At 47.1% G+C, this 15,475-nt stretch overlaps 2 protein-coding genes across 26 annotated transcripts in view; one reads left to right on the top strand and one right to left on the bottom strand.

Moving 5' to 3' along the window:
- Positions 1-2,546: 2,546 nt before the first annotated feature.
- On the top strand, positions 2,547-3,482 carry LOC138916698 (olfactory receptor 4D11-like). The gene has a single exon (XM_070229897.1). It carries the CDS (start codon positions 2,547-2,549, stop codon positions 3,480-3,482), a length of 936 nt encoding a protein of 311 aa, XP_070085998.1.
- A 6,020-nt stretch (positions 3,483-9,502) lies between these two features.
- Positions 9,503-15,475, bottom strand: part of LOC102147393 (liprin-alpha-1-like) — a 112,498-nt gene continuing 106,525 nt past the window's right edge. For 20 of the 25 annotated variants that reach the window (XR_011424013.1, XR_011424016.1, XM_070229878.1 and 17 more), the window contains 4 exons: positions 15,384-15,452; positions 14,327-14,492; positions 11,800-11,867; positions 9,503-10,884 (listed from right to left, as the gene is read on the bottom strand). Coding sequence is in view for 22 of the 25 variants with exons in the window: in XM_070229878.1 (XP_070085979.1) it covers positions 11,809-11,867; positions 14,327-14,492; positions 15,384-15,452 (294 nt within the window). In the remaining 3 variants the exon portion in view is untranslated. The remainder of the gene's footprint in view (positions 10,885-11,799; positions 11,868-14,326; positions 14,493-15,383; positions 15,453-15,475) is intronic. The other 5 variants (XR_011424014.1, XM_070229864.1, XM_070229873.1 and 2 more) reach the window with 1 other exon arrangement.

Genomic DNA, 15,475 nt, shown 5'->3' on the forward strand with positions numbered 1-15,475 from the left:
AATGACTCAATAAAAAATAATAATAATAATAAAAAGTGGTTGCATCATTGCACATTCCCACCAGAGTTACAGTTCCTCTACATTTTTGTCAACTCTGATATGTCAATCTTCTTTTTTTATTGCAGTAACACTGGATCATAACATTATATAGCTTTCAGACGTACATCGTAACATATTTCGAAGACTGTGTAGATTACATCATGTTCACCACCCAAAAACTAATCATAATCCATCACCACACATGTGAGCCTAAATCATCCCTTTTACTCTCCCCTCTCCCCTCTTCCTCTGTGGTAACCACCAATCCAATCTCTGTTGCTATGTGTTTGTTTGTCGTTGTTTTTATCTTCTACTTATGAGTGAGATCATACAGTATCTGACTTTCTCCCTCTGACTTATTCCACTCAGCATAATAACCTCAAGGTTCATCCATGTTGTCACAAATGGCTGGATTGCATCATTTCTTATGGCTGAGTAGTATTCCATTATGAATATATACCACATCTTCTTTATCCATTCTTCCCTTGATGGGCACCTAGGTTGCTTGCAAGTCTTGGCTATTGTGAATAATGCTGCAATGAACACAGGGGTGCATGTATCTTTATGCATTTGTGTTTTCAAGATCTTTGGATAAATACCCAGCAGTGGGATAGCTGGATCATACGGTAGATCTATTCTTAATTTTCTGAGGATGCTCCATGTTGCTTTCCATAGTGGCTGCACCAGTTTGCACTCCCACCAGCAGTGTACGAGGGTTCCCTTCTCTCCACATCCTCTCCAACACTTGTTTCCTGTCTTGTTAATTATAGCCATTCTGATGGGAGAGAGGTGATATCTCATTGTAATTTTAATTTGCATTTCCCTGATAGCTAATGATGTTGAACATCCTTTCACGTGCCTGTTGGCCATCTGTATGTCTTCTTTGGAGAAATCTCTGTTCAGATCTTTTGCCCATTTTTAAATTGGGTTGTTGATTTTATGTTGTTGAGATGTATGAGTTCTTTGTATATTTTGGATATTAACCCCTTCTCTCTTATTTTAGCCATTTTAATAAATGTGCACTATCTCACTATAGCTTTCATTTACATTTCCCCACTGATAAATGACATTGAGCATCTTTTCATATGCTTAATTGCTAAACCTATATCTTCTCGTTGAAGTATCTCTTCAAACCATTTGTCCCTTTTTTTTTAATTGGGTGGTTGGTTTTCTTATTGAATTTTAAGAGTTACAGCCATTCCATTCCTAGGTACTTACCTAAGAGAAATGGAAACATATATCTACATGAAGACCTCTACAAGAATATTCATAGCAGCTTTACGTGTAATAGCCAAAAACTAGAAACAACCCAAATGTTCATCAACAAGTGAATTGATAAACAAAATGTGGCACATCCGTACAATAAAAGGGAGCAAAATATTGGTACACACAAAACGTGGATGTATTTTGTAAGTGAAACAAGCCAGACAAAAAGAGAACGTACACCTTTTAGGATTCCATTTATAGAAAATTTTAGAGAATGCAAACTAATGGATAGTGACAGAATGCAGATCAGTGCTTGCCTGAAGAAAGGGGGCAGAGGGGACATATTACAGAGTCACAAGGACACTTTTGGAGTGATACATATATTAATTAACTTATATCTTATTATATCTTAATATATATTGACATATTAATTAACTATCTTAAACATATTGATGATTGCATGGGTATATGCGTACGTCAGAACTTATCAAAGTGTACACGTCAAACACATGAGTCTATCGTATGTCAATGATAGCGCAATAAAAAAAAATAGCTTTTAGGAAAGAAATTTGACCAGTGAACAGAAGAGAAGCTCTGAGTTACCACTTTACTTTCATAGCTGAGGAGTTATTCAACATCCAGGGGTTTTGGTACCTAAAGTATATTAAAGAAAGAAACAAATAAATCCCCTTAAGGAAAAATAGAATGATAAAGAAGAATTTTACAGCTTTAAAATTATCTGATTTTTCATAGCATTAAATCTGTGACCTAAAAAAGGGAGGAGTGCTTCTGTGAAATTCAGTCCAAAGACAATCATTTTGCAGATAGGAGTTCTTAAAGCATTTAAATGGAGCACCCAGTCTGGAAAAAAACCCACATTTGTGTAAAACCTCAAAGGACCCCAGTTGTACCAAATAGGCATTGTCTTATTTACACACCAAACTGCATCCATTTTTGTATCCCTTGTGCCAAAATATTCCCTTTCTGATTATTTACTATTCACCTTTTTATCTTGGATACTTACAACTTCTATTCTGAGAACATTACTTTTATGCATTTTCTAAAATACATATAATTTACAGAAGAAAACAATAATTAACTGCATGCTTATGGAATAAGATGGCATGTAGGATGTGTTAACAATAACCTTGGAAAGAGTCTTCATGTGGTGATAATGCCTCACTAGTCTTCCGACCTAATACCCAACTGTAAACCTGAATCTATTAAGGGGGAGTAAACCCTTTCTGAAATAACACTTTTAATTTTTTCCAAGCTACACAAAGAAGAAGAAACATGATTCAATGGAGTTGGGAAATGGCACCAGGGTAAAAGAATTTATATTTCTAGGACTTACTCAGTCCCAAGATCTCAGTTTGGTCTTATTTCTTTTTCTGTGTTTTGTGTACATGACAACTCTGCTGGGAAACCTCCTCATCATGGTCACTGTGACCTGTGAGCCTTGCCTTCACACCCCCATGTACTTCCTGCTCCGCAATCTAGCCATCCTTGACGTCTGCTTCTCCTCCATCACCGCTCCAAAGGTCCTGGCAGACCTTCTGTCAAAGATAAAGACCATATCCTATACTAGCTGCATGACACAAACGTTCTTCTTCCATCTCCTCGGTGGAGCAGATATTTTCTCTCTCTCTGTGATGGCATTTGATCGCTACATAGCCATCTCCAAGCCCCTGCATTATGTCACCATCATGAGTAGGGGGCGATGCACTGCCCTCATTTTGGCTTCCTGGGTGGGGGGCTTTGTCCACTCCATCATGCAAATTTCCCTGTTGCTGCCCCTCCCCTTCTGTGGACCCAATGTTCTTGACACATTCTACTGTGATGTCCCCCAGGTCCTCAAACTCGCCTGTACAGACACCTCTGCACTTGAGCTCCTGATGATTTCCAACAATGGCTTAGTGAGTACCCTGTGGTTTATCTTCCTGCTTGTGTCCTACACAGTCATCCTAATGATGCTGAGGTCTCAGGCAGGGGAGGGCAGGAGGAAAGCCATCTCCACCTGCACCTCACACATCACGGTGGTGACTCTGCACTTTGTGCCCTGCATCTATGTCTATGCCCGGCCCTTCACTGCCCTCCCCACAGATAAAGCCATCTCTGTCACCTTCACTGTCATCTCCCCTCTGATGAACCCCTTGATCTACACTCTGAGGAACCAAGAAATGAAGTCAGCCATGAAGAGACTGAAGAGAAGACTCATGCCTTCTGTGGTGGAATAGAATAAGAGTTTCCAACCTCTTCATCACCAAGGACTCCTTTCATCATTTTTCCCACAGAGTCCTATTTATATACTCAAATATATTATCAATAAACCAACTACACGTACTAGGTAACAATTTATTTTTCTAGTAAATTAATAGGTTGCTGGTAACCCTAGCTTCTGGTAAGCATAAAGTAACTAGTGCTACAGGATTGAGCTGATTGATGTATTTCCATTCAAAGAACAAAGTAACAATGTGTCAGGACAACTATATCGCAGGTGAAGAGATTGATTAAATCCAACTCCTTTTCCAGAGGTAAGTACACAGAAGCCTAGAGTTAGAGTGATTTGCTCAAGAACTCATATCCACTTAATCACAGAGATAAGTCTTCAGATACCCAATTGATTGCTCTTAAACCATTTGGATGTAATGTATTACATTACTGGACCTGTCTATGCCAAACTGTAATCCTGTTCTAGAAAGATTTCATGATCACTGCAAATGCAGCACCCGTATATGGGGACAAATGGCCCATCACAGATTAAGACTTTTTTTTGCTTAGTTGAACACCACATGGGCTTGTGACCTCTTGAGAACCTCAAAGGCACACAATTGTTGTCCTCCTGGATTCCTATAAGGAACGAAGAAGCTTTGAAAGACTTCCCATAATGGCCTACAGGGATTTATCTTATGCAGAACTGCACGTGCCAGATTCACATTCTTGTGATAAGTTTAGACAAAGGCAGAACCTCAGAAATCCTACACAACGAGCAAGCCATTCTCATTATTCAAGAACTGATCTTCTAGTCCAGCCTTACCAGGGCCAATCTCAGACTGGGTTCTCCATTGAGAATTTACACTCTTTTCACTTCCCACTTCCTGAGAGAGAGAGAGGAAGGGTTAAAGAAGATAAAACTCTAAACAATCCAGTCTTCAATTTGTTGGTGTTTGTGAAGAAGTAAAAGGTAGTGTTTTTGTCTGGGAAAGCATGGTAAAAGTAAACCATTATACCTGAATGCTCTAACCTCAGAGTCATACGGCCTTGGGTCCAAATCCTATCTCTGCCATCCCTCAACTGTGTGATCTTGAGCAAATTATTTCATGTCTTCACAGGTCATATGTCACTTATAAAAAGGTACTTATAATATCCATCTCATGGAGTTGTTGTCAGGGTTAAAATGAGATGGTATATGTGAAACATACAATGCCTGGCAGATAGTAAATTCTCAGTGAAAGGCAAATATCATTATTAATACCCTCCAAATTGCTCTACATTATGCACATTCTGACCTGAACCCTAACCCCAACCCCCAATGATCTGTTACACTCTCCTACTACAGGGCCACTACTCCTCATTATTGGAAAAAACTGATGGGGTAGCAAAACATAGGAATATACATTGAATTCAAAGCATTTTTCATCCAGCTTTCTTGGACCAGCGCCATGGCCAAGTGGTTAAGTTCGTGTGCTCTGCTTCAGCAGCCCAGGGATTAACTGGTTCAGATCCTGGATGCAGACGTGGCATCACTCGTCAGGCCACGGTGAGGCGGAGTCCCACATTTCACAACCAGAGGCACTCACAACTAGAACCTACAACTGTGTACTGGGGGGCTTTGGGGAGAAGAACAAAAAAAAAAGATGGCAACAGTTTTAGCTCAGGTGTCAATCTAGGAAAAAAACAAATTTCTAGCTTTCTGTCATTAAAACATGACTACAGCTTTGCTGGTTATTTTTATAGCTTAAAAAGTCATCCTGAAGCTGTTGACATAATGCATTGGATAGTTTCATATTAAAAGAAAGTAATGGATCAAATATAAACCCTTGGCTTTTCTGGCAGGGATAAGGGATCAGAACAAGAAGTCAGATCACCCAGGACAGAGAAGAGCCCAAGTAGAGTTAGCCAAAGGATACTGAGCGTTGAGGACAAACTTTACTTATGTCCCACTTTGGATCTGGAATGGCACCATAAGCATTGATTAACTAACTGGTTCATTGCCATTTCTTGTCACCTGGTCTATAAATTCTAAATGTTTACCATATTGACCTACTTCCCCTAACATGAAAATTCTAAGAATAATTCACATTTGTCAAGTCACCGTTCATATGGTCCTGCTACCTTTGCTCAGGTAGCACTGGTCACGAGTCTCTAAGCTTTTCTATGTGAAATTGCCTATGAAAAATGCATGCCACAAACCACCTTACAGTCTATTTCATGCCAATTTGTCCTTTTCTGTCCTTCCTATCTCTTGTGAATCACTCAAATCAGAGTTTTATCACTATGTCAGAATTGGATGGCACCAAAGATCTATGGGGACTGAATCACTGATTGCATCTCAGAGGCATAATCCCAGGAGACCAAGGACCAAAGAACTCCTGCCACATCACTGTCCCTGAGACTTTCTCAAGCCATGTTTAAACACACAACACAATCTGATTCAATATTTCAGGAGAAGGAGAAAGAATTACATCTGATTACATAAACATTATCATTACTCTGGATGACATAAAATCTAAAGCTGGGTTGCATTTGTTCCAATTAAATCAGCTTTTATTATTTTTAAGCTCTGTTCCTAATAGCCATGGAAAGGTTGACTGGCTCTGGACACACACACATAGCTTTCAAACTACCCTTTCTTACATTGTTCCCTGAATCGAATATTTCAATGACCAACATCTCTGGGTACCCGTGAACCCAATAACATAAAATTATTCTGAAGTAATTAACCTGATGAATATCAACAGCTGTCACTGGGCTACCTTCCTAGATTCTAAGGGAGCTGTGGATCTTAGAGATGTAGATTAAGATAATTGTATAGCCTCAATGAATATATTGCATTCAACAGAAATTGGACATATAAATCTACACCATTCAGTCTCTAACAGCGGCCCTGACAGTAGCCACAAAGATTTGATTTTTCCCTCACTACCCTTTTATTTAAGCTTTATTTCCCAGCCCCCTAAGCAAAGCAATTTTGGTTAGAAGGAAGACAGCACAGTCCTTGGTGTGGTTTAACACACTTTCTTTAACACACATCTGCCACATTCATTTGGTCAACCAAGTCACTGAGGCTGGCCAGGCTGCAGGGGATGAGACCCCACCTGTCAGTGGGAGGAGCAGCAGAGAAGCTGCAGCCCACGTGAAGTTTTGTCGTACGCCATAGTTCATCAAGTCTAAGATGCCATCGTTTGTAAGACACATCCTGACTTCAAAGACACCAAAATGTCACAAAGGAGTCACGACAGAATGGATGAAACGTGGTGTGTGCATGCTGAGTTGTGGTGTAAAATGGGTGGGCTGCAGTTAATGTTCAAAACTTGGGTAAATTACATTCCAAAGTGAGGACCAAGAAGCAATTTTTCCAGACATCTAAAGACTGAGGGTTTAAAACACAGAGGGTCTCCCTAAAATAACTATTAAAATATTATTATAGAAAATGTCACACAAATGCAAAAAGAGAATACTATGATAAACCCTCATGAATCCATCACCCACCTTCAACAACTATCAACCCACACGGTCAATTTGGTTTGACCCATATCCTGACCTACCCCTCCGCCAAGATTATTGTCAAGCAAATCCCAGACACGGTCATTTCATCTGTAAATACTGGGCACACAACACGTGCCCTCGGTTGTAATCATAGTAACCCACTTGACCCAGCAATGAATAACACCTCCAGCCTTCCTCACGGCAACAGTGAACACGGATTCAGCTCTGCTGGGAGCTGGGGAGGAGAAAGGGAGGTGCGGGAAAGCTGAAATTCTCATCCCCCAGAAGGAGATGCCAAGAGGCAAAGTCCACACTGGAGGAATCGAGAGGCCACATTAAGCACGTGTTATGTAGGAGCCCGGGCGTCACGGCTCCCTCTCTCGGCTCACCATGTTCCCACTGGGGGGTGGGTCCCTTGGGGTAGAGCCAGGTCTATCCATCCGGGTATCTCCCGGGCAGGGCAGCTCTTCTCCAGAATGTCGAAAGGTGGAATGGGGTGAACAGGGGCCCCACAAGCATGTGTCTGTGTGCAAATCGCAGGATCCTGTGAACGTGAGTTTATTTGGGAAAGGGGTCTTTGTAGGTGTAACTAAGTGAAGCGTCTTGAGGTGAGACCATCCCAGATGACCTAGGTGGGCCAGTGACAAGTGTCCTCGTAAGAGACAGAAGATAAGACACAGGGTGGGGCCACGTGAAGACAGAGGCAGAGACGGGAGACCCGGCTCACAGCCCAGGAGGCCAACAAGCACTGAAAGCGGGAAGAGGCGAAGGATGGATCCTCCACGCCAGCCCTGCTCCTCCCTGCACTGGGTGTGCCCTCGGCGTGTGCCAGGTGGAGGGGGCGCACGCAGTGCTGGCCTCAAACAACAGGACTCCAAAAGGTGCCCCACTGAGTCAAGGACACGCGGTTGCAAAACCACTGGCTACTACTCCTCACCGAGGAGTTAAGCTAAGGAAATGTCAGAAACAGAAGCCTCTGAGCTATTTGGGAATGCACTCGATGACATGTCGGTGGTTAGGACAGCAGCCACAGCACCCGGACGGCCACCTCGCTATCCACCTGCCGGAGATACAGGGGAGACACGCTCCTCCCCAGACCCTGGGGAGCCCATCCCCATGAGCACAGGACTTAGTCAGCAAAAGAGCAAAGAAAACCCCAAACCCACAATTACCTTAAAGTGCATGATGTGAGACTTGAAAAGAGAAACTTAAGGGCAGCAATTATGAGGCTAAAGGAGGCTCGACAGAGTTCTAGCGGTGGGAAGGGTCCAGAGAGTCTTCAGTGTGGCCACACCTGGCTTGCGAATGGCTCCCATCCCCGCCGACTGCGGGCGAGCCCTGGGACACTGCGTGTGGGGCGAGCAGACCCGGGAGGCGTGGCTGAGAGTGTGCCTAGCACAGCAGAGTGCGCGTAGCACAGCAGAGCTACTGCAACACCGGCCTGTGCTCTCTGCGTCGTTCTGAGCTGACCTTTTGTTAAAGGCGTAAACGGAACCACCGAATGAAGTTTTAATCAAACACCTGCAACTTAAAGAGTCAGTGATGACCTGGTCTGCTTCCAGAAGCTTCAGGCTACCCAAGGCTTGCCCGGCTTTGGTCAGGCAAACGGACTGGTGGGTGAAAAAGCAGGGAAGCGCTATGTGCTTTTGAGTCTCACACTTAAGTGAACCCAAGAACGAGGAAATGCCAAGAAAAGGCTGCCCCCAACAAAACTGGAAAACCAGCCAGCACAGGCTCTCAAGAGAACACCAAACCACCGGATCGCTGTGCCCTGACGGACACCAGCTGGAATGTATTCACCCGAATAAAGAAAACACGTCACTCAGGAGAGGCGGCCGTCAGCCCTGGAAGGACAGCAGAACAGGAAAAGGAAAACCGAGGCGACAGTCAGCAGCGCCCACCCAACACAGCGCGAGGCATGGGGTCGGCCTGGGCATCGTGCACCCCCAGACCTGATGACAATACTGCGGTGGGGGGAGGGCGGGCGACAGCACGTAGGGGCTGAGGCATCGGGTGCCCTGGGTCTGGCGCTGCCAGCCACGAGCGCCGCGCCTTGCCGCCCTGCAGCCGGGCGCGTCCTGCCTGCCTGCCTGCCTGGGCCCGTCGGCGCGTCCCTCCCCTCTCGCGCCGGACTGCTTCATGACTCAGGACTCCGTCTGAGCGCTCCGAGACCAGGCTCCCTGGGAACCGGAAGGACACAGCCCAGGGCGGGAGCAGCAGGAGAGCAGGGCCCCAGTGCGCGCATGGACTGACGCGCCTCCGCGCCTCCCTGTGGCCTGTGGTGCCTCTGAGCGCCAGGCTGCCCGGGCCTGGTCCCCCAGGTCTCAGCGAGAGAGGGTCTGGGCCTCGGGGGCCGAGGCGGGAAGCCCCTGGGCTTCCTGGCGGGGACGCCCCCATCCTGTGCTTCCACCCCCAGCTTTTTCATTCTGTCAACTGATTTCTACCCAAGAAAGTCCACTCGACCACGCTGCCGCCACTGAATCAGCCTGGAGCCGGAGATGAGCCAGCTGCGGCCGATTTGTCACAGAATGACAGCTTATTCTCAGTATCCTTTATTGGCAGTGGAAAACGCCTCAGTACTTTATTGAAAGAAAGCAATAAATAATACTGTGATAAAAATAGTTCAAAAGGAGACTGTACATACTTTGTTACATAATCAGGAGGTTCACAAAAGATTAACAGAAAACAGAATGTAACAACGAATGAATCGTACAAGGAAGTTAAAAGCAGAAACCGAATGTAAACCGTCCACCGACAAAATGAGCTGTATAATAAATAACGCACCGTGGTGGGAACACATTTCCTGCTGGCTCTTTAATGTGCCATTTAAAAAGGAAAAGTTACATCTGCTACTTAGACAGTCCAACACGGCTATATCGTCAAAAGCTAAAAATGTACCAATAGGTCCCTCCTTTCAACATGTTTACAAACAAATGTAAAAAGATGATTTACATAAGAAAAAATAAGGCCTTTAGTAGAGTCGCACTGCGTGGTTTCCTGGTTTCAGGGAGCCCGCGCCTTCCTCTTCCGGCACGGGCGTCCCTGTGGAGCGCGGTGCTTCCTGCTTGGTCCTCAAAGAGCAGCGGGGCGGGGGCCCGCGTCCGTCCGTCGGGGCAGAGCCCAGAGAGCCCCCCAGCCCTTCCTGCGGCCAAGAGAAGTGCTCCCGGCTGGGGCTCGTGCCGGGCGCTGAGGACAAGCCGTGCGGGTCTCCAGGGACGAGCTCTGCAAGCTACTGAGAGCCACCAGAGATGCTCACAGTTCTGACGGCCCCTTCAGCCCAAATTTTATCAGAAGCTCATATTTAACACCAGGTACTTTCAGTCTGTTCACGCTGCAGAATAAAGCATTTCTTGCTAGAAAAAGTAGAGTAAGGTCAGTCATTAAAACGCAATTGCTTGAAATTAAGTCTGCTTGTTTCAAAATGATTGTTGTAGAGCTGGTTACATTTGTCAGGATAACGCGCACCATGTCATGATGATCTTACAAATGCAAATGCAGTAAAATCCTCTTCTCTCTCGCCGATTATTATTAAAAAATTAATGATAATTACAATAAATGCATAATTTACAAAAGCCCTGTATCTTTTCATAGGATTTATACATACAAGCATTACAGTACATTCGTTTGAAAGACTAAAATTAGATAGAAGAACAGAATCGATTTGAAAGGATATTTATAGCCTGGATATACATGAAAAAGTAACTAACTATATAAATGAAGTCATGTTTACATAAATATAAGAAACATTAAATTCTAAAATATTTTCTCTATGGTATTCGTGAATTTTTCACTAATTAAAAACTCTGTAATAAAATATCTTAGGGTCCATATAACAAGTATCAACAGATTGCAGATCCACTGAATTCTGAAAGGCCGTCTTCGCCGGGTCCCGAGCGCTGCACGGTCATCTGTAGAAGTAGTGTGGGTAAACTGGAAAGGAAGCACAAACAGGACAATCAGCCTCAGGACGGGCCGCCCGGCGCGCACCTGCGTCCTGAGGCCCAGCCCTGCCTCCCTGCCCCTTGCGCTGTAGCTGCTTGAGAACTGAGATGAAACGTCAAGGAGTACGCGTATCAATGAGAAAATTCCTTGCTGACTTCCTTTTGGCGTATGTCTAAAAGTTACCAATTAAAAAGATTAGGAAACCAATCAAACCTTCTGGCGGAGACGTGAAAAGTGGAGAGCGGAACAGAGCCCCCGGCCCTGGCGCCACGAGCAGAGGCTGGGCTCCCAGCCCCACGTCACCCCTTCAGCGCGAGCGGGCTGCTCGTAACTGCACCCCTGCGATGGCAACGCAGCTGTGTGTTTAAAACCACCCGCCAGGCCCTCAGGGTCGCACGACAGCGTGGCCCCAGGAAACCTGGCCGTGCGGGGTGCGGCTCATTCAAGACCGTGTATTTCTAAGAAAGCCAGTGGGCGCCGCTGACCTGGGAGCGACACCAGCGCGGATGCCAGGGTCAAGGCGGAGAGCCGCCGTGCCGGGCGCTCTCAACCACGGGTGGTCGCCAGCCAAGAGCTGAGCCGGTGAGCTCCTGCCACGCGCTGCTCTCCTGCCTCCCCACCCCCAAAAGACATTAGCAGATACTGAAAAGAGTCCAGCACTTTCAGTTTTAAGGAAAAAATGCAAATACACTTTTTTCCTTAACAAATGAGGATACACGAACCCCTCTGTGACCAACTGTGAGCATACAGAACACCAGAACCACGTAACGGGTGCAGCCGGGCTTGCATGCGTGTTCCTAAAGGCCTGCAGGAACGGAAACGGGCTCTCCGGGCCAGGCAGCGCCCCCGTGCGGTCACCCGGCCGCCTCTGCGGCCTCCGGGCACGCGGAGCCCTCTACTCACCACGGGGCTTCAGCAGGAGTAAGTCCTGACCGTGGCGGCGTCCAGCCTCTGCGCTCCCGACACGCTGCCTGCTCCGACACCGGGGAGGAAGCGTGCAAACACAGCGTGCGGTTAGTCTTCAGACGTCACACGGGGCACACGTACACACACATCTGCACACCTACAACAACACCTACTGAGGGCTCCCAGGGAAACTGCTAGATGGGAGCGGACGAGCCAGGGAAAGAGAACCTAAGCGTCGCCAGGAGGGGGTTCTCTTCAGCCCCCAGCAGCCCTGGGAGCCACTGGCAGCTAATCTCACGACAGCAAGGACGCCTCAGATGATACACACTTCGTGATGTCCTCTGTGTAAGTGACAACTACTTCACCTGGTAACTTTGTTTCTCCTGAAACTCTCTAGATTTGCAGAGCAACTAGACTTTTCTTCGGGGCCTAAACGTGATATCCCCAAGGCCGGTGTGAGGTAGATAACCCGGGGCAGCGCTAGACACCACGGGGTGCAGGTGACCGGAGTCAAACGCAGGCCTGGCCTGACGGGAGACGTGCCCTCGGGCCACCTGCCCTCCGCGCCTGTCTGAGGGAGCATCCAGGGCACTCCTCCCCAGGGCCTGGCTGCAGGGGGTGGGTAGAGGACAATGACTCATCTAAGAACACTAAAACCCAGTCTCAGTTTCTGCCGGAAGTGATGTGTACCACTGAGGCCTTGTTCCTGTCGAGAAACACACGGCACGGCCCAAGAGGTGAGCCCCGCCTCTCCCTTGCAACCTGGACAGAAAATGTGCAAACACCTGGAGCAGATATTCCCGACTGCCAGTTACACAGTTTGTGTTCCCACGGGTCCAGCAGGAACACGTTTTATCAAGAATGTGCCGTGGTTCCAGAAGAGATGGCACGACAGCCGGCACTGTCGGTGAGCATGGGTCATCTTTCCAAACCCTGACCCTGAGGTCCCAGGAGGCCAGCTGCAGCTTCCCTGATGCCCCTTATTTAAGAAGGCATTGAGCAGTCCACTCTCCCGGGGTTGGGCCTCAGTTTTCCTACAAGGGTCAACAGCCGTCTTCCATGTAATATATTCCCTACACCTCTCTCTAGGCTTATTTTTAATTTATCTGAACTCTAATCTCAATGTCGCCGTCAATACTGAACACGGGAAGTGTGACTGAGTCTGAGGAAACTGGGCACGAAGCTGTGAAGAAAATCAGAAGGCGCTCCGTCAGCCTATTCAATAAGTGGAGGGCCGAGTTACCGTTAGAGTTATACAAATTACCTCATGCTCCTTAGAATAAGAATGCTACTAAAGACACTGCTACTCTTGCCCCATTAACCAGATCACTGAGCTCTGCAGAGAGATGCAGGCTTCCAGCAGCAGTGCTGCCCTGGGGGCCATCTCACCAAGCGTCCGGCTGAGCGAAGGCTTTACACACACGCGCTTTTCTCTCATTTTGATATAAGCAAGTGAGAGCCAAACTCACAAACCTACATACGGGAAGGGCTAAGAACAGGGAAACTTGTAAAAGCCAACTCAGGACAATTTTTAAAAGCGCTTCCTTTCCCATAGCCGATCCATGGGCCACAGAGAGGAGAACGAAGTCCTTCGTAACGGGAGTGTGGCTACAATGGCCCCAGCGGCCAGCACCACACGGGACCAGGACCCGCAGACGCCTCCTACGAGCCTGACGAGGAGCAGCCGTTTCACTGCCACAGCCGCTGAAGAGGACACGGCTGTACGACGACGGCCCTACAGACGGGGAGACTGAGGCACAGTGCTCGAGGCTGTGCCCCTCCTCAGTGGCAGAGCCAGGGTCCACCGAGGCCATCTGCCCTTGATCCTGTCATCGTGGGGGCCGCGGTCAGAGCTGAGAGGTCTGTCAGTAAAGCGCGACCAACTTGTCATCAGCCGTGTCCTCCAAGCGGAGCGGCGGTCAAAGGGAAAACCGCAAGCTCCATCTGGAACCCTGACTGCAAGGCTCGTGCGCTCCCACGGCCCACCGCGCTCCAGTGACGACCTGCCCAGGCTCACCTTCTTCCTCCTCTCCGTCCTTATGGTGCGCAGTGACAGGGACCAACGCCAGCAGGGGTGGAGAGAGGAAAGGGAAGGCTCACAGAGGGGGAAACTGTGTTCTCTAAGATGGACTCAGTCACCTCTCCAGGTGGAGAGACGTCCCGGGAGCACCCGGCGTGGCCCGAGAGCTGCTGCACCACCTTCCGGCGGAGCCTTCCAGGGCTGCCTGCCACACACACAGGCTACAGGACGTCCACTCAGCACGCCGAGAACACACGCGACGCTCAGCTTTATTAGTTGGAAGGATATGCTAAGATTCAACCAGACAAGACTCTAAAAAACCTACATTATTGTTAAACTGTTATGCACAGATGTTAGGATTCATTTTAAAACACTTAACCTGGGCATGCACCAGTACTCAATGCCTTGTAACACAATCAAGAGGCCATTCTGGATCACGGTTAACATTCCAGCCACAAAGCTGCTCATGCCGCCCACAGCGGCTGGCCGCCCCTGCACACCTACCGTCCAGCTGCGTCTTCTTCGGCTGCATGGAGGGTGAGGACAGAGAGGAGGTGACCCGGAAGTTGGCGGGGAGAGTCTCTGCGGACCCAGCAGCTAAGCCACGAACATCCTTTGGTCTAAATTTTTTTCTCCAAGAAGGTGCTCTCCTAAAGCTTTTATCATGGTCCTGGGAAATTAAAGGACAGAAAACAAGACTGATTTTAAAATAAAGGACAAAAATAGACAGTCAAGTTACCAGCCTTGAACCTGACTGCTGAACTCGTCACTGCATGTTTGTTCACACCTATTTAACCCGTTCCTGATAACCACAGGATCTACTGTCCCCACCGGGAACTTCTGAGAGTGACGGGCCCAGTAACACTATGTGGGGCCCTCACTGGGCATCGATGAGGACGGCCCTGGGCCGGCCAGGTGCATGTGCCTCCTGTTCATCACCCTGTTTCCTTTCTTATCTTGGAGAAATCATCTTCTTGCCGTATAAGATAATACATTTCTATTTGTCTTAAAATAGTTTCCAAGCTGTAAGCAGTTCTGCCTTAGAGCTGGGGAAGAGCCAGCAAGCACTCCTTTAGCTGTCCTCCTAGTCACCAGGCAAACTCACGTTTTCTTAAGGGGCAACGAAGGAAAGAATAAAAACAGTGTGGGAACAAACAAGTCACGACTGTGTGAGGGGAAATTAACATGTTGCGTTTCTCTAATCTCCTTCTAACAGGTTTCTCCAAAGCACAGGGACTCTGGATTGGGGTCAGACATCCAGCGGTCCCCAAACATAGCCCATGGACACCATGCCTCGGCTGCCACCAATGTTGATGGGAACAACATTTTTGAGGGCTATCAAAACTTAAATAGCAAATATTTTAAAAACAGAAAACCTCAGACTGAAAATACGAGTTTCTTACTATCTCATTTAACACATTTTTGAGAGCAAAGCTTAGCTCAGGAGGTAAAATCATCTCCACACTTAGAAGAGAGACTGCCGACGGGGCTCACGTGCATATGAACAAATAATTCACACTGAATGCAAATTTAAATAAAATTCATTAGGCTGAAAACTCACTTCATCAAAACTTCTGTCCGTCCCCATGACCAAAAGGTTGTTAAATTCTCGTTCCAAGACAGCGCGAGCCTGAAATCATAACAAAACAACAA

This window comes from Equus caballus, chromosome 12 (assembly GCF_041296265.1).
Source record: "Equus caballus isolate H_3958 breed thoroughbred chromosome 12, TB-T2T, whole genome shotgun sequence".
NCBI lineage: Eukaryota > Metazoa > Chordata > Mammalia > Perissodactyla > Equidae > Equus > Equus caballus.